The following is an 18,795-nucleotide window of genomic DNA, read 5'->3' on the forward strand; positions in this document are numbered from 1 at the left end:
GCGATGAGCTGCGCCCGAATTGTGTACACACCGTGATCTGTGCGGCGCCTTGGGTCTGTATCCGATTCCTCGCGGTTGGCCCCCTTCTCGCCAATGTCACCGCCTGTCTCAATGTTTGTACAGATGCCTCCGTGGCGAAACCCTACCTCGCTGTCTTAATAGCACGGGGCCACCCCCAGGGAGGCGGGGTGGGTGGGGTTGGAGGTGGGGTTGGGGAGTGGGGGGCAGCCCAATTAAGGAGGTGTGTGGGGGTTACTTAGCAGCGCGCTCCCCCTGTTCTTCACACTCCGCGCTGGAGCTGTGAGCATCTGGGAGGGCGCAGAGACAGAGAAGGAGGAGGAGAACAGACGACCAGAATGGTGAGCATTGCCAATGCAACCACTCATCACCAACAAGGTCCTCCACACACACACTCGTTCTTTTGATGCAATGGCAGCTACCGTTGCAATTTCATTTGTGTGCAAATGAAATTAGCGCGGTTCAACATACGTACATACACCATTGAGGTTTAACTGGCAACAATCATCTGTCCACGCGTTGTATCGATCTCTCGAAGGGCGCGTACACATGCAATGCGTTCAGCTGTACGTAATATTGACCAGAGAGCGAAGATTCAGAGTGGCGGAGTTGGTTTAGCGCACGAGTCGGAGGCCAAAGTTCGATTCCCGGCCAAGGCCGACAGCGGCGAACGAGATCATAACTCGTTCTTCTGCAAGCCCGGCCGATTTGACGAAGGCTGTGAATTATTACGATGTGCAGCAAACGCTCAATTTCTGAAAAGTAGCGGTCGATGCGAGGACGCTGGGACGCATGCTGTGTCGAATGTGCTCTGAGCGCTTCATCGACTGCTCGGGCCAGTGTCGTTCAGTTCGTGGCAACGTGCGAATTGGAAGTGCAAAGGGCAAAATAGTTCTCGATTTACAGTTCGGGTTTTTAGTTTCATTTCATCCAATTGATTCAGGTTGGCAGGCGGTCAATAATGCCACAAGTCGGCGCGGAGTAGAGCCGCACGTGCCGGGGAATTGGACCGCACCGTGGTAAATGAAATAAAATAAAAACCGGTGATGATATTTACATTCTGAGAGATAGATATATAACAAAAAACATCCCATCAAATTATTTAACCAGGAAAATCCCTGGAGATGGAAGGTCTCGTTTACGAGGGGAGTTCAGGGTGTTGATTGACACGTAGAAAGCACGTGGTGACGTGTATACGAATCAAGTGCACAAGCAAAGTAGCATGCTGTTTTTTTTTATATTTGGTGAGCGGACTCAGACCATTGACTCGCTGCACACCCGAACCCAGTTTTATTCGCGGGTGGCTGCCCCTGATTTGAACCCAGGCTCTTTGTGGCGCCGGTTCAGTGCTTTGTCCCTAATAGCATCCTTACTCAATCATACTTCCATGGGCGTCGTGTAGACCGTACTCAATTAAACACAAACCTTTATCTGGCTATTGTGGCACTTGCGTTGTACGCGACGCGTCCCGTCTCGAACGTGCGACCGATGCGCCCCTGATTGGCTTCCGCGCTTAGTGGGAGTGCGGGCCCGGCCCGTTGGAAGAGCCAGCGGGTGGTGGTCACACGTGGGGCGTTTGGATGTGCGGTATGCGGGGCGTGGTCGGATGGCGCGCTGTTTGGTAGGGCCTCCGGGGTGTGGACAGGGGTATGGGTTGCAGGCAGGACCCGCCGAAGCTCCCCTCGGATGTTGAGCCCGATAGAGGGGCACAGAGCGGTAAAGCGGGGTGGGCCACCACACCAGAGGCTAAGGGGGAGAGTCAACTTGGGTGGAGGCCCACGGGTGTATGCGGTGGTGGCTTTGGAGGGGGGGGGGGGGGTTTAGGATAATGGAGAGAGAGATGTGGGTAGAGACTAGGGACTATGGATATAACAATAATAATCACTTACCGATGGTATTGCATTGCGATGTTTGACCAATGCCAATATCATTGTGTATGTTTGCTATAGGAGGAAAGCAGAGACCCTGGAGGAAACCCATGCAGGACAGGGGAAGAAAATACTTCTCACACACACGCACAACAATCTCACGCACACGCATCACTTACTCGCACACAACCAACACTCGCACTCCGTAGAGCACAGGGAGAACGTGCAAACTCCACACAGAGAGGCGCCCAGTCAAATCTAAGCCCTCCTTGCTGTGGCACACGCAGACGTTACCACTGTGATACCCGTGTCCCAGGGTAGGTTGTGGGTTCAGGGGGCGTAGGGGCTAGGGGCTATGCGGGGTGTGGATATCGGACAGCGGGTGGTGGGGCTATGATTCCGGGTGTGTCCGGCACCTGTCCCCGGCTCTGTCCACGCCTGCGAGACACCCGAGCCTGTCTGGAAGCATCTGCTTAGAGCCTCCGTGCGCCTCTCCTGGCCCCGCGCCTCCTTATTAGGCATCCCTCATCTGTCGGTTAAAAATACCCAAGTGCCAGCGCAAGCACAAATGTATTCTTATTGAGCACAAGGGCCGACACCGCCTCCGCCGCTGTGCCCGGGCCAAGTGGGGGTCAGCCCCCCTTATTTTTAGGCCAAAAAAAAGTCCAGATGGGGGTGCATACAGGGACCAACACACATAGGCGCCAAACCCCCCCCTCCCCCGCCGGGGTCAATCATTCAGCTGCACCATCTGGCCAGCCTCCAATACTGCCGGAGAATTCCAGTGATTCTCACATGGATACCATGGCGTCTGCCATAGTAATGTGGAATTCCACCTGGCCAGCCTACATCACCGCCGGAGAATTCACAATGATTTTCACACTTGGATACAATGGTACCTGCCATATTAATGCGGAATTCCCACTACCTGGCGCTAGGAACGAGCTTTCATTTGAGCACCGAGACGCTAACTTTGACGTGGAAGGCCGCATTGCTGTGCGCGACTCCGCCAAAGATCTTCCTCAATTACCTTCTCCACCGTGTCCCCGTACCACGGTACCCGCGCACGTGTGCCCATGATGTGGGGGAAACGGTAGTGCAGGAACGGTCATCGCGCTGCGCCACGACCCACCTACCCGAGTTCGATCCCCGCTCACGGCCAATACCAGATACTCAGCCTGCGTGCACATCAGCATTGGAAAAACAACAGTGACCGGGAGTGGAGCTGGCTACCCGGCACTTCCTGCGCCGTCGTGGCAGCCTTCACGGAGAGTTACTCGCTAATAGCTCTTGCCCCAACAGTCTGTGTGGCCCACACGAGGGGTGAGAGGTATTTGTCTTTGTCCCAGCGTGTGCTGCTTGTTATTGTGAGGCTCACGACCACAATGCGGACGTGCAGTACGAGACCACACGTGAATAGTCCGCCCGTCGCCGTGGAGTTACCTCGTGGCGCTGCCTTTCACGAGCAGAGCCCCCGTGTCCCCTCTTGGGGGCGGTGGCACGGACGGCCCAGCAGTAGCACATTCGCGACCCTCTCGTTACAAGAGGGTCGCGGTTCAACTCCGGCAGCCCACCCTGGTTAATACTGCGGGGTGTATTCACCTCACAAAAAATACCTCGAGCCACCCGCTTCAGAGGAGACGTTAGATACCCCCTGACGTCCTTCGAAATCCAGAAGGCACATTATGACGCCACCGGCGTTATGATAAAACATTTTTGAGCAAAACTTTAAATAATGACACTGCAAATCACTGCATTGGGATTAAGCGCAGCAGTCGTCGCTAGGCTAATGCCCACTACCAGCAGTCCGGCGGGTGAGGTGTAAAGGGGGCTCTGCGGATTTTTTTACGCAGGGGCATCTCAACTCTTTTGGTCTTGACAGCCCGTAGGGGCGTCACTAATGCGGCCCCCAGCCCCAGCGATTAGGCCGTTTCCATTGTGGAGAAATAGCAACTCGAAATATGCTGACGGATCTTCGATCTCACCAGGCGCGTTACCAGTTTTCCAAACTAGGTCATCCTGATTAAAACCATCAACACAGCCAAGCAAGACATCCACCTCATCCTTTCCACGTCTGTCTCTGCGCCTAACAACGCGTATCTATATTTACAGACATCCCATCAGCCACACGGCCTTCTGGGAGTGCACAATTTCAACGGCGTTGGTTCGACGACAAGCAAACCCTTGACCGGCTTCGACATTTGCTGTCTCATCAACAGAGTTGGGTCTAAACTAGACTCGAAGCTTTCGTGACTGCAGGAATTACTCTTTGGTTCTTTCGGTAAAGTCACGTAGAATTTTTTTTTAAAATAATAATTTAATACGGCATTTCGATTGCAACACAAGCAACCATCATCAGGTAAGAATGAATGAGAAAACAAACATAGTAAACTTAGAAATATAATTAAATACAACACAGAGAGTCGGCTAACACAACAGTCAACACCCTACCTGGTTGATTACGTTCTTCCAAAGATTGCTAAATTTGAGAGGGACACAGAACACAGAGAGAGAGAGACGTGTGTCTTTCTCTGTGTGTCTCTGGGTGTCTCTCTCTGCTTGTGTCTGTCTATGTGTCTCCGTGTCTGTGTTTTGTCTCTCTGAAATTTAGCAATCTTTAGAAAAACGTAATCAACCAGGTAGGGTGTTGACTGTTGTGTTAGCCGACTCTCTGTGTTGTATTGCATTACATTTCTAAGTTTACTATGTTTGTTTTCTCATTCATTCTTGCCTAATGATGGTTGCTTGTGTTGCAATCGAAACGTCGTATTCTATTATTATTTAATTTATTTACATTCCACGTGACTTTACCGAAAGAACCAAAGAGTAGAGTTGGGTCTGCCTGAACCGATGCCGGTAAACTACTCAATGTTTCGAGGCCACCAGTTGGCACTTCACACGTCATGCACTCCCCCAGAATGCCGTGTGGCTGATAGGATGTGTAGATTTTTGTTTGTGGCGAGACAGCGAACTGTCTGCCAATTTTGCTGTCACTCATGTTCTCCGTCTCGACGGTCAAGATGATGATTATTCACTGTGATCACAACTGTGATTGTTTCATCTTAAAGGTCATTGACTGCGGCCTAGACGCGTGACTTCAGAATGGACAGGGAGTGGGCGCGTCGATCCGTGTCGCCTGGAGCATTTTAGTTAATTTGCAAACGACTTATTCTCATAAGCACCGCATATCCAGATACACGCGTGAATCGTGAAGCTGGAGAATGAACGAATGACGACGTGCTGCATTTGTGATGTCAGCGTGCTCTGTGTGCGATGCCAGCTTGCTGCGTGTGTGTGATGGCAGCGTGCTCTGTGTGTGATACCAGCTTGCTACATGTGTGTGATGCCATCTTGCCCTGTGTGTGATACCAGCTTGCTACGTGTGTGATGCCATCTTGCTCTGTGTGTGATGCCAGCTTGTTACGTGTGTGTGATGCCATCTTGCCCTGTGTGTGATACCAGCTTGCTACGTGTGTATGCCATCTTGCTCTGTGTGTGATGCCAGCTTGCTACGTGTGTGTGATGCCATCTTGCTCTGTGCGAGCAGCTGCTACGTGTGTGTGATACCAGCTTGCGCTGTGTGGGTGCCAGCTTGCTACGTGTGTGTGATGCCATCTTGCTCTGTGTGCGATGCCAGCTTGCTACGTGTGTGTGATACCAGCTTGCGCTGTGTGTGGTGCCAGCTTGCTACGTGTGTGTGATGCCATCTTGCTCTGTGTGTGATGCCAGCGTGCTGTGTGATGCCAGTGTGTTGTGTGTATGATGCCATCTTGCTCTGTGTGTGATGCCAGTGTTCTCTTTGTGTGTGATGCCAGCTTGCTCTGTGTGTGTGATGCTAGCACGCTGTGTATTGATCTCCACCGTTGCTTTTGCCTGGCGTCTGTGACACGTGTCGTGTTAATTGTCACATTTTATCTTTTTCCCCATGTGCAGGGAGAAGCCGGAGGGGTTTGTGATGCATTAAACGCAGTGCACTGCATAAATTACTCACTCACCCCTTTGCGAATGTTGTTTTGCAAACATTAATAATAATAAAGGTTGGAACGTGGTTCTGGGGTCACGGTTTGGCCGGGAGGCGGGTTGAGCCGTCGTGCTCGGCCCGTGAGCCGCTTCCTGCAGTCGGCTGGCTCAGCAGCCCCACGTAAAAACCGGGCAGCAGTGATGCGCAGGATAAGTGCGGCTCCAGTCCCGGCTCATACGGCCCATGGGGTGCGGCTCCCTCGGACTGGCCCTGAGGTTCCTTCCTCCCCGCCGATACCCACCCCGGCACCGCGGGTCGAGCGCATGGGGGCATTGCTGAGCTGCTGATGTTAATGTTGACAGCGCGCGCGCACACACACGCGTACATACAGTACACACACACACATACACACTACATACAGCCACTACATGACACACATAGAAGTACACACGAACACACACATGTATACACGTGCATACAACCACATACAGTACACACAGAAACACGTCATCATCAGCATCACACGGACAGCCCGCGCCCATCACGAGGCGTGCGTGCAAGACGCTGCGAGTGATTGGCACGGGGCTGGAGTCGATGTGTGGGGGTTCCCGGGGTCACGGTGGCCGTGCGGACACGCGGGGGGCACGGGGGGGGGGCGAGTACCCCCCCCCCCTCTCGGCCTAGAGCCAACCCAGAGCAAATTCGAACTCTGCACCACCACCACAACCACCGCGCAGGGAGCTCTTCGACACGGGAGGGCCTCACAAGCGGTGGCCTGCCCACGTCCCCCGGTCGTCTCCGGTTAAAATACCAATAGAGTTCAACACGCTGCACGCGCCTCATAGTTGAGCATGCGTCGCGTATCGTGGAGAAGAATCGGCGCAGTAAAATTTTGTCGCGCGTGTATCACGCGCGACAAAGACAACGATGGTGGAGCGGTGACGCAGTGGTTAGCGCACTGCGCTGAAAATCCGCTGGCCCGAGTTCGATTCCTGCTCACGACCCATGACAGTGACGATTATCTGAACTGGTTATAGGCCTCCCCGATGTCGACTCTGTAGTACTTGGTGCGGTATGTAAACATCCGCATTATCGGAGACAAAAGGCGGCCTGGCGCGCGTGGTGTGCCGTGCCGTTCTTCATCGGTGCTCGATAACAGCACCTGCCCGAACATCCTATTAAAGGCGATACGGGGGATCTTTTTCTTGCCTATAAACATCCGGCAGTTCACGAGCATTCGTTCAAATAAGCCTGACTCCGCTGATGAGACAGTGAATGTTGGAATCGGTCCAGAGTTACTTGTATTGAACCAATGCTGCTGAAATTATGCCCTCCCAGAAGGCCGTGGGGCTGATGGGATGTGTAGAAATATTTATTTAATTCCGAGCCGAGAGATATGTCAAGAAGAACCGAATTGTATGCTTATGCATTGTGTCACGACTAACGTGTTTACCAATAATCAGGTGCATGCAGCGTGTGATGGTTTGTATTTGAAGGGGTATTAGTAATACGGAGAGGCACACGACACACGTGACGTGTTCCCACCACCAAAGCGGAGCTTCCCAGCGGCTGGAGTCCACGTGGTGTGTTAGAACAAAATCCAAACGCATCTTTTCCGATTTACAAAGGCCAATTATTCTTGCAATATTACATCAACACAACATCTCATAGAACATTGAGACATTTAACTCGACACTAAATTCTAATATTCTTGTAAATTCTTCCAACACCACTTTGCTCCCAGCACGATGAGCTTCCAACGAGCATATTGACACCGATAACGTCCCAGGAATAACCCACCTTTGTCTGCCACACCCTTGCAATCAGCACTCGCACGGAACGATAGAAGCACGTGACCTCACCCCTTGAACCCGCCAAGTCGAGTTTCAAGGCGGCGTTACGGCTTTCTGTTGTTGCTGCCGTATCTCGGCGAGCGTGTCAACGCAGCTCGAGAGGTCGATGCCCCTCCCACTGTGGCTCGTTCACATTTGCTCTCGGCGTTTGCAGTATTAAGTAAAATAAATAATCTAAATTGTCCTCTCTATCCTCAAATCTGTGTAACGCGATGCTGCAACTCCAGTGGCAGCATGAAATGGGTTGTTCGGTTGACACAAACATGCACCACACAGAACATGTACATATTCGGGGTGAACTATGCAACACACGCCTGCCGTATTACAGGGGAGGTAAGCGGTACTTGGGTCGGTGCATGGATGTCTTGACAAGGCGAAAATTCACTGAGCTCAAGTCAGTTTTAGTTATTTTGTTTCAGCGACCGATGAAATCGTTGCTTTTCAGCAACTTAACAAAAACTATTTGCATAAGAAAAGTGAGAGATGGCTTCGTTCCCCCGTAACACCGAGCCACATTTCGAAGGCGACGGACGTCACGCGTCAGCCCGGCGCCCAACAAGGCCCCCAAAACTCACCGCCCGAGGTGTGTGAAGCACAGACGCTGCGTGTTACACACGACTCCCAGATCGCGACACGCAACGAGTGGACGGAGGCTCGTGGGAGGCCAATTCCCGAGTCGCAGAACACCGTGCTGACACTTCTTAGGCCCTGGGTTCGAATTCGGGTTTCAGCCTATTTCTCGAGCGTAGGTTTTAAATTTCATTTGGCATATCCCAAATTTGAATCATACAAATCGTAAATATACCATATGACTGACGACCGGCGAACCAATGCGCAGGGCATGAACGATTTCCTTCTTGCGTTAGGTCAGAGAGGCCCCACGGGGTGGCTCCAAAAAGTAGTTGCTCCAGTGTCGTATCCCGGGGCCATTCACTCACATGGCATGAAGCTCTGTCTATCGAGTTCCAGACTGACGATATGTCTCGCCTTGCTCTGATGGCTCCATTAAGCAACAAAAAAACTGTCGCCGAACGATTGACTGAGCTACGGGAAATGAGCTTGGGGGAGGGGGCGGTGGTAGTAAAAGCAAATTGCGCGGTAGCTGGACCCGAGGGCGTATTGCACGCACACAAGGCCTGTGACGTTTGTCTAAAAAGCATGGTTGCCACGGTCTTGACCGCCCCAGGGTGCGAAGCAGGTTGATTTTTTTGGCCACGCGACATTGCAGTAAACGGTTGATCAAGTGGCAGACATTTGCATGTTGCTATAACCAGCACGGTTCCGTGTTATTCTCTGTTTTTGAGAAAAATATATAATAATAATCAACCAACGCGTCGTGCGCGTGCGTAAGTCAAGTTAATTCACCGCTGCCTCCTTGTCTGTCTGCCCCTACAGACTGAGGCGCAGGCGGATGCGCGCGCGCATCTCAACGAGGAGCAGATCGCAGGTAAGGGGGAGCTGTTCGCCGTTTTGAAATGTACCCCCCGTAAACAAAACAAAAAATATTATTGAAATTATTCAATCAATTTGCAAACAACAAAAAACATGAATCTTTGAACAAACAATATAGTCCACCAGGATCCAGGGATTGTGGGATTCATTGGACATCAACAGGCGTTCCACCTTCTCCAGTCAGCCAAGGTCGTTAAAAACTGTGCAGTGTCCTGTAATCAAGTTCACCAAAATACCACCACCTGATGATGCTGAGCATCCTATCCAGTAAAACTTGGTATCATTTGTTTTTACATTTTTACTTGGGTGTTTCAACATTCCTCCAGTTTTACTGATAAGCCAAATCGATTGGCGTATTTCCCCACGACCTCACAACATCATTTGATCGGCTCTGTCAGGAGGTGGGGAGCTACGTTAAAAATAAAGTTGGCATTACACGAACAACACCAACCCAAAATATCTAATTGCAAATCACAATATCAGTTACCGGACCTCGGCACAAATGAATTCCTGTCAAGCGAATACCGACACCGGTTCCCAGACAGTCCTGGCCAAGCCCAGACACGGGCGGCACAGCCACGGTCGCTGTGCGCTGAGGCCTCCACGCATCGCCACGTGCCCCCCCCTCCCCCCCTGCTACTCAGAGTTCAAGGCGGCCTTCGACATGTTCGACGCGGATGGCGGCGGCGACATCAGCACCAGTGAGCTGGGCAAGGTGATGAAGCTGCTTGGCCAAACCCCGACCAAGGAGGAGTTGGACGCCATCATCGAGGAAGTGGACGAGGACGGTACACAAGGACCGCTCGGGGGCCGCGCGAGGGCCACATGAGGGCCACATGAGGGCCACACGAGGGCCACACGAGGGCCACACGGGGGTCACACGAGAGCCACACGATGCCTCAGGGAAATCGGGCCAAGCACCCCACGTAGTGGTGCAGCAGTCTCTTACCGTGTGGTTGAACTAAAATAGATTTATTTATTTATTGTAAAACTGTACTAAACTAAACTTTTTATTTTACCAGCTAAGGCCCACTGGGCTATATAGCTATCTTTAAGAAGCGACCTGGACACACATAATAGCTCAACGGAGTGACTTATCAAGTGAAAATGTATAGCAGCCAAATACTTTAAATACATGTTTCTAAATTTGGAGGAAAAAACTGGAGGAACCGGAGAAAAATCCACGCGACTACGGGGAGAGAGACACGCAAACTCCAAATATACAGGCGTCAGGGTCGGGTCGAACCCACAACCTCCTTCATACCTAGCGAAGTAGTTAACATCTCGCCACTATGCCAACCCTGGTTTGTTTACATTTTCAGTGACCGAATGCTGAAACTGATACGAATTATGTGCTGGTTTGCCGCAATTATGGCAAGCAGTGAACAAAACTTTAAAATATATATTTTTAACTGAGAAACGCAGGGCTCAGCCATGGTGTTATGTGTCGTGCACTGGAGTTGTAAGAAGGAGGTCGCCGGTTCCATTCCACGTCCTGGCAATGCGGCAGTGGAAATCAGTAGGACAAGTTTCTAGAATCCCCGTCCACCACCTCTTGGGACAAACACACACGACAGACACACACGGCAGGGTCGTACGTGGTGGGGCAAAGCGTGGGTGTGGATACTGCCCATCTCCACCAACACGTTCTGGTCAGCGCGGAAGAGTAGACCAAAATCCATCCACCCTGTCCATGGCTGTTACCCTCTCCACTGTTGTTACCCTCTCAACTGTTGACACCCTCTCCCTCGTTGTCACCCTCTCCACTGTACACCAAACCCGCGCATCTATCTCAGGCAGCCTAGGTCCAGTAGTCTACGGTATAATAAAATAAAAAGTTCAACACATTACTGGTACCAGATCTCGGTACGAATGATTCCATGCCACCCCAACACAGGCATCAATTTTGCTGAACTGTCCGGCTCAAACCCTGACCGGGAACTGCTATAAACTGTAAGTTCACCAACACTTGCACGTACGTACGTTGAACTTCTTTTGCGCCAAAGATGCCCAACCACGCTAATCGGAAGTGCAAGGAAAAACAAAACTAAAATGCCACATCACTGACCACACCTCCGATTAGCCCAATCCTACCACAACCGGACTGCGTGATAACACTGACAACGGTCCCCTTTGGTTTTGATTGTAGGCAGTGGGACGATCGACTTCGAAGAGTTCCTGGTGATGATGGTGCGCCAGATGAAGGAGGAGTCCGCCGGCCAAACAGAGGAGCAGCTGGCCGAGGCTTTCCGCATCCTCGACAGGTTTGTGACGCCCGCGCCACGCAAGTTGATGGCTGGTTGCCTGCGAGCCATGGGTACAAAGACAAAGATTGCCCCCTCCCCACCAGCCTGTGTAGCCTTAACAGACTGCTGGGGCAAGTGCTGTTAGCGAGTAGCACCTACGAAGGACGGCACTGTGGCACATGAGGGGGTGGGTGGCCATAACCACCCCCGGCTGCGTATGTCTCCCAAGTGGGAATGTTTTTACACATTGCACCAGGTACTCATTTGAGGCTGACTCGACCTAGGGGAGGCCCAGGACCAGTGCAGATAATCGTCTTTGGTGGTGGCCGTGAGCGGGAATCGAACTCGGGTCGCCGCGTTTTTAGCACAGCCCGCTGACCGCTATGTGACCGCTCCCCACTGCCCTGGATACAATTACAAAGACAAGGATCCTCCATATAGCCTGAACAGATTGTTGGGGCAAGTACTGTTCACGAGCACCTACAAAGGCGAACACAGCACACGAGGTGTGGGTGGCCAACACAACGCCTGGCCGCCTTTGTCTCCCCAGTGGCGATGTTCACAAACCACACCAGGAACCTATTTGAGGTAGAGTAGACTTAGGGTAGGCCCATGATTGGTTCAAATAATCGTCATTGGTGTTGACCGTGAGCGGGCTTTGAACTCGGATCGCCGGGTTCATAGCGCAGTGTGCGATCTCATCTCTGTCTTGTCTCCGTCTCCATCTTGTCACGGGGAGAGAGAGACACACAAACCCAAAATATACAAAATGCGTAATGGTCTGGATCGAACTCCCGACTTCCTGTTTGACGTATAACCCCAGTGCTGACCACACCTCCGATTAGCACAGTTTGCTACGTGAGGTGCGAAAGATGTTGAACATATGTGTATGTGTGTGTAGTGTCAGTGAGTCGGAGACGAGGTTTATAGAGCCACCTTCTTTATCGAACACACACGATCTCACCTGTACACTCTACAGTCGCTAGCCTATACACAACACTATCCATCTAACATCGACGACGCTGACCAAGACAGAAAACAGGCTATGTAGCAGCGCAATATCGAGCGAAGACAGTAGGTTCCAGGGGCTTCCAGATGGGGCCCAAAATGACCTTTGTCCCAGGTCCTCCGCCCTGCCGACACACCCATGTATATGCTCACTGGCGTGTGATGTTTGTCCACCACAGTTGTTGCTGATGGTCACCAGCCGACGCTATTACACTACATATGTAACGACTCTGACAACGAAGTAGTAAAAGCAACTTTTTATTTGGACACAACCACAATAAAGGACCCTAGGCTTCGTGGTTGTCTCCACTCATGCTCTCTCCAATTATATTCCTCGGGCCCCCTTCCCTGTCCTTCCCCACTAATGGATACTCTCTGTTTTCTGATCAATCTCGTTCAAACCTTATTCCTTCAATCCCTTTAAAAGTCTTCCTCCCGACCAATCACCATAGAGGCCGCCTTCTACCAATCGGAGACCTTTATTTATTTTCAAATAGCCGTTAGACTACATATTGGCTTGGTTTAATTTTTCAGTCATTACACGTACATAAACGCTACATGACTATACATGAAAAAAATCAACACGTCCATCAATAACACCATGTGTAGCCTTCAAAAGAACCAATATACAACTAGCGACGTTTCGGCAAGTGCGTTATGATAAATAACATTTAGCATAGGGGTACTGCACAATCCGCGATAACACGTGAGATGCATACGCAGGCTGAACAAAGACTGAGACGCATGGTGGTTAGCATCTCGAAGCATCCAGCAACATCCCGATGGCCTCGCACGACGCTAAGACCACCCTCTCCTCGCACTTCGTGCACGTTGTCGTCGTCATCGTGTGACACAAGTGAGGGGACACGGCGTTGTCGCGCAGGAACAGCGACGGCTACATTGACCGCGATGAGCTCAAGGAGATCCTGATGAGCACGGGGGAGAACGTCTCAGAGATGGAGATGGACGAGCTGATGAAGGACGGCGACAAAAATGGCGACGGCCGCCTGGACTTTGATGGTGAGAGTGCGATTCTGGCGGGGTTTGTGTGTGAACTTGGCTCTTGTTAGCGCAGAAATGTGGACCCCCCCCCCTCCTCTATTTTTGTTTGGTCCTCTTAACCCTTTTTACCATTCCTAAAACATCTGAAAGTTGCAGAGTAGGTGGGTGGTCCCGTTAACCGCCGAATACTCGGTACGCGCAAGCGGGTTCGGTGTTAATTTTATGTAGAGGAGGCATAGCAGCAGTGCCGTTGTTTTCAAAGACGTCGTTACTCGCCCGCAGAAAACCGTAGCGGCATAATCGCCGCACTCTACGATAGCCAACACCAAACTGCATTACACTCCCTCACGCGTGGCCTTGTAGGAGCCTTGGTACTGATAAAGTTATTTTTTTTTCTTCTGGTTCCATTCCAATGACGTTCACAAACGTCATCGAACTGAAAGGGTTAATAATGGCTAAATTTATATATTTAATATGTTATCGTCCATGTAAGTGTGCATCGCAAAGCGCTGTAGAATCTACAGCGCACGCAATCTTCACAATGGAGGCGCAAGGGAAACCACAGACAAGCGAGAAGGCGGTCAGAGCCGGCTCGAACAATTGCCGAAGCTCTGTGGTCCTACATTCGGACCGTTTGGCCAACTCTAGCGTTTATACGTTTGGGAGGAGGATAGTGGAGCACCCGGAAAAAGGCGACGAATGCGAGGGGGTAACACTCAGTCCCCGTACAGATGGACTACAGATGTACTACAGATGGAAATTCATCCACTCACAGTACCACCATATCCTAGCAAGCTAGGAGATTAATGTCTCAATGCCATTGGGTAGAAAGTTTTACGAATGTGTGTGATCCACCAGCCTCCTTTGAAAATGATTTACAAATATGATCGAGAGCAGTGGTTCTCAACCGGAGTTATGGGGACCCCTGGGGGTTACATGGAAATTTCCCAGGGGATACGTGAGGTGATTTATAAATGTGTGAAATATCATACATGGAGTCATTGGTGAATAATCACGTTGTATGATTCTGCCGAAATAAAATAACTACGATAACATTAAAATCCATATGGAAACCCTAGAACGATATAATAACTCGTTGATCGTAACCAATGTGGTTTCCATGAGTAACCGGCGAACGTGAATGACGTGCAAAGCGTCCGTTGAATCTTGTATTCGATTGCAGTTATTTGCTAGTTAGGATACGTCACAAAATAGGCAATTGGTAAAAATATTGATGTTCATTATTCATACATTTATTTCTCAGAACCATATTGGGTCAGGCAAGGGAGGTACACCCGGTTGAAACAACAAGGGGGAGGGGGTACAAAAGTAGCCAAACAATGTTGAGAAGCACCGCTTGAGATGAAGAGTTACTGAGAGGGGCTCTCCACTACTGTCACCAGCTGCTGGGCCACAGGAAGTGGTGTAGGGACTCCGCACGAAATCCTCGGGTCCCAATGAAATTTACAGAGACTCCTCTACTTACAAACAGTCGACTTACGAACTTTCAGAGATACGGACAAACTTGTCCGTATGTCCAGTTGCCTGTTCAGACCGAGAGTCGTAAGCCCAACCGCCGTGCAATAGATGGCAGTGGTTGCTCGGTCCCAAGCACCGGCTTGTATTGAGTCCCAGGACCCAAACACTGAAAGGTTTACTAAGGTGTCGGCAGCTATTCACGATGCTATTGCCTGTTACAAGTTGATTTATGAAGAGAAGAAGAGAGCAACTGTGTAGACATATCTGGGTACGTTTTTCAAGAGAGGAAACACGACCACCAAAGGGAATTGGCATTTATATCTGCAGAACATAAAAAGCCAGTGGAATCTACATCTGCAGAACGTGAAGAACCAGTGGCATCTACATCTGCAGAACGTGAAGAACCAGTGCATTCTACATCTGCAGAACGTGAAGAACCAGTGGCATCTGCATCTGCAGAACGTGAAAAACCAGTGCATTCTACATCTGCAGAACGTGAAGAACCAGTGGCATCTACATCTGCAGAACATAAAGAGCCAGTGGCATCTACATCAACAAGAGATGATACAACTTTAAAAGCCATTCACCGTGTTAAATTTACATGCCAAACAACATGCTTTTAATCAACAGGAGTAAAGTTGGACTTACGAACAAATCAGTGACGTGCGGTGAGGTCAATGGCTGGTGAAGCACTGGCGAGTGTCAGAGCCAGATTCAGATACTGAGGGGGCGTGGGCCTCACGGAGGGGGCGTGGCCTCATTGAGGGGCGTGGCCTCATTGAGGGGGACGTGTCTAACACGCCCCCCTCAGTGAGGCAGATGTGATAGCTGCCTCCCCTGGTGCTTTTTCATTGCAGTTTCATGACGAGACCAGCGAGCCTAAATATCTTTATACACATACGTGAAATAAGTTGCCTGGAGTATGGAAGGCGATGACATGAAATGAAGGGGTCTACAAACATTACATTGGTGACATACTGAGATAGTAACAGGCACGCGCTTATTGCCCGCGCTTCATCCAGTTACTGAGGGGTTGTGCAATCAGAGGGGGGCTGAGCTCATCGCTGCCTCACCTCTTGTCTCTTCCTGTATTTGCAGCGGAGCTCTGCAAATTTGGCGATTTTGACTATAAAAAGAAATTACATTTATAACACAGATCAGTCGAAAAATCTTAATATTTATTTGATTAGATTTTTTTTTTACTTTTCGTCACAGCTATTTTCATTGGAGTATGACAGGTGAGGCTCTGCCTCCCCTGCCTCCCCTGACCGCACGTCCCTGGAACAAATCGACTTATTAATAGACCTCTGGAACCTACAATCAATAACATTTGACAGGCCTTAAAGAATATACATTTTAAATATATTTCGCCGAGGAAAAAAATCCTTTGAGATGGAACATCTTGATTGCAAGAGTGTCAAGGGTTGTTGATGGACACATGCGATACAAAGACACAACTCCCCCCCATATAGCCTTATCGGACTGTTGGAGCAAGTGCAATTCGCAAGTAGCACCTATGAAGGCCGGCACGGCACACAAAGAGGGTAGGTGGAGAGCACTACGCCCGGCCGCCTTTGTCTCCCCAGTGGCGATGTTTACACATCACATACGATGCAAACACGTGATGATGCAAACACGTGATGACACATACACACAACTTTAGCTGAAAGTTGGCCTCCCCACGCCATGGCCATCGGGAGGAACGTTCGGCTCTGGTCAGTGCGGGTTGACAAAGGGACTCCAGGACAAGTTCACACATCACTTGCCACCAATGTTAGCCACCACTCTACCCAAATTAACCACTTCAATTAAATGTATGTATGTATGTTGAACTTCTTTCGCACCGTGCTAATCGGAGGTTACGGGGGAAAGACAACAAACCAAACACAAAAGACAGTTCTAAATAAATTAGTTTTCAATCGAGATTATTTAAAAGTGCAAATAACGGCGTGTGATGTCGTCCTTGTATTTTGCAGAGTTCCTCAAGATGATGGAGGGCATCTCGGTACCTTAAGGGAACCACCAGCCGGCACCCCTCCTGCCCACCACCACACCCACTCAGCAGCACCAGTGACTATGGTTCCACAATTTTACCTGCTTTTTCTATATATATTTTTGGGGATTTTACACGAATTACATCTCAGCTACTGCTGCTGGTGTCATGGCACAGTTGCGAATGTCCTGTCCTGGCCTCATGTTTCACTGACGACAGATTTCGGAAAAATAAAAACGTTGTACCACCTCCAGTGTCTCTGCCATGTCTTTCTCTTGACTAGACACAGCCACAGGCCCAAACGCCCCAAGCTGTGGAGATGAGCAGTTCACGAGTCATTAGATGCCACACTGTATCATGGTTTTGGTGGAACAGATCAACTCTTCAATCTTGATTTGAAGCTTTTGTGACTGCAGGAATCCATACTCTTTGGTTCTTTCGGTGAAGTCACGTAGGTAGAAAAAATAATAGATCACCACGTTTCGATCGCAACACAAGCAACCGTCTTCAGGTGAAATAGAGGGGGAATCTGCTGAAGCAGGCTGTTTATAAAAGTTTAGAGATGGGCGGGACAGCTAATGTTAATGTAGGAACGAGCAGGAGAGTGCGAGTAGGAAAGATACATTTGCTTGTAAATATAAGCTCGGCGAGGGCTGAGCTCGGCTAGGGCCCGAAAATGTATTGGTAAATGTAAATGTAAGCTCGGCGAGGGCAGTGCCCAGCCAGGGCCCGGAAATTTGCTTGTAATTGTAATGCGAGCATAAGCGGGGTTTCGCTGCTCGGCTCTGGGCCAATCATACAGCCCGGGGTATTGGGGGCAGGGCCCAGTATGGGGGCGTATGTGAAGGTCCACCGCCCACCTCCGGTCCAATCGGATGTGAGAAGAGCAGGGGCGGAGCCTAAGGGCGGAGCCAGCGGGGCGCTATGCGGAGGTCGGGATCTGGAAGGTTCGGTGAAGGGCGTGGTGAGAGGGTGGAGACAGGATCACGTGGTGAGGGGAATATAGGTGGAGTCACGGAGCAGGACCACGTTTGGTGGCCGAAGGGTACCTGCGCCATCAGCCACGTGGAGACGCTTCCAGCCAACGGTGTGCGGGAGCGGGGAGCGGTGCGACTGATGAAAGGGGCGCGCGGGGCACGCGCGAGGAGCAGCCGGTCCGCTTTTGGGACCAGTAGAGTGCGAGCATCAAACGAGAATAAAGAGAGAGAGACGGAGACACAGCAGTGTGTCGGCGTAGTCCTTTATTACATAATGATGGCAGCTATACTAAAATCAATAGAGATCCTACCAACCGCCTGGCTATGAAAACCAACAATATCATCAGTAATTCGGCTTCTCTAATCGAACCGACCAAGCAGCTTTCTCTAAAACCTTCAGCTGCTAGATCACCCAGATTTTATGGCCTTCCAAAGAAGGTACCCCACTCCATCCTATCATCTCCACCATTAACTCACCCACCTACAAACTGGCCCGATTACTGTCTGAGACCCTGCTTCCTTTAACGGGCAAGGCCATCTCAGCTGTACTTAAATCAGCTCACTTGGTTTCTCAAATTAAGGACATCTCAGTGTCTCCTGATGATCTGCTTGTTAGTTTTGATGTTATCTCCTTGTTCACCAAGGTACCTGTACCTGACACCATTGCAATCATTGAAGACTTGGTCCAACAGGGACTGAATCCAGATGTACCAACTTTGGTAAGGCAGTGCCTTACCAACACTTACTTCACCTGGAATGGTACATTCTACAAACAAAATGAGGGTACCCCAATGAGTTCTCCCTTATCGCCAGTAGAAGCAAATGTTTTCATGGATAATTTTGAGACAGATGCCATCCAGACACCCACCCTACGTCCTTACTTGTGGAACAGATACATAGATGACACGTTCGTCATTTGGCCACATGGCCTGCAACCA

At 50.3% G+C, this 18,795-nt stretch overlaps 1 protein-coding gene across 2 annotated transcripts; it reads left to right on the plus strand.

The window, feature by feature from the left end:
- The first annotated feature begins 236 nt into the window (after positions 1–236).
- TNNC2 (troponin C2, fast skeletal type) lies at positions 237–17,129 on the plus strand. 2 transcript variants are annotated; one of them, XM_061571721.1, is made up of 7 exons: positions 237–359; positions 5,820–5,834; positions 9,096–9,147; positions 9,797–9,940; positions 11,302–11,416; positions 13,290–13,426; positions 16,864–17,129. In XM_061571721.1, the coding sequence occupies exons 1-7, from the start codon at positions 357–359 to the stop codon at positions 16,899–16,901; spliced, it is 504 nt and encodes a 167-aa protein (XP_061427705.1). In that variant the 5' UTR covers positions 237–356; the 3' UTR covers positions 16,902–17,129. The 2 variants fall into 2 exon arrangements, with proteins under 2 accessions (XP_061427705.1, XP_061427706.1); XM_061571722.1 differs by lacking the exon at positions 5,820–5,834 and having other exon boundaries at positions 256–359.
- The last annotated feature ends 1,666 nt before the right edge of the window (positions 17,130–18,795 follow it).

Source organism: Lethenteron reissneri, chromosome 48, assembly GCF_015708825.2.
Source record: "Lethenteron reissneri isolate LAM-NWPU_2019-01 chromosome 48, ASM1570882v1, whole genome shotgun sequence".
Taxonomy (NCBI): Eukaryota; Metazoa; Chordata; class Hyperoartia; order Petromyzontiformes; family Petromyzontidae; genus Lethenteron; species Lethenteron reissneri.

Coding starts and splice junctions, on each gene's coding strand:
- TNNC2 (XM_061571721.1), top strand. Junction 9,148..9,796: donor CAACGAGGAGCAGATCGCAG/GTAAGGGGGAGC, acceptor CCTGCTACTCAG/AGTTCAAGGCGGCCTTCGAC. Junction 11,417..13,289: donor GCTTTCCGCATCCTCGACAG/GTTTGTGACGCC, acceptor GTTGTCGCGCAG/GAACAGCGACGGCTACATTG.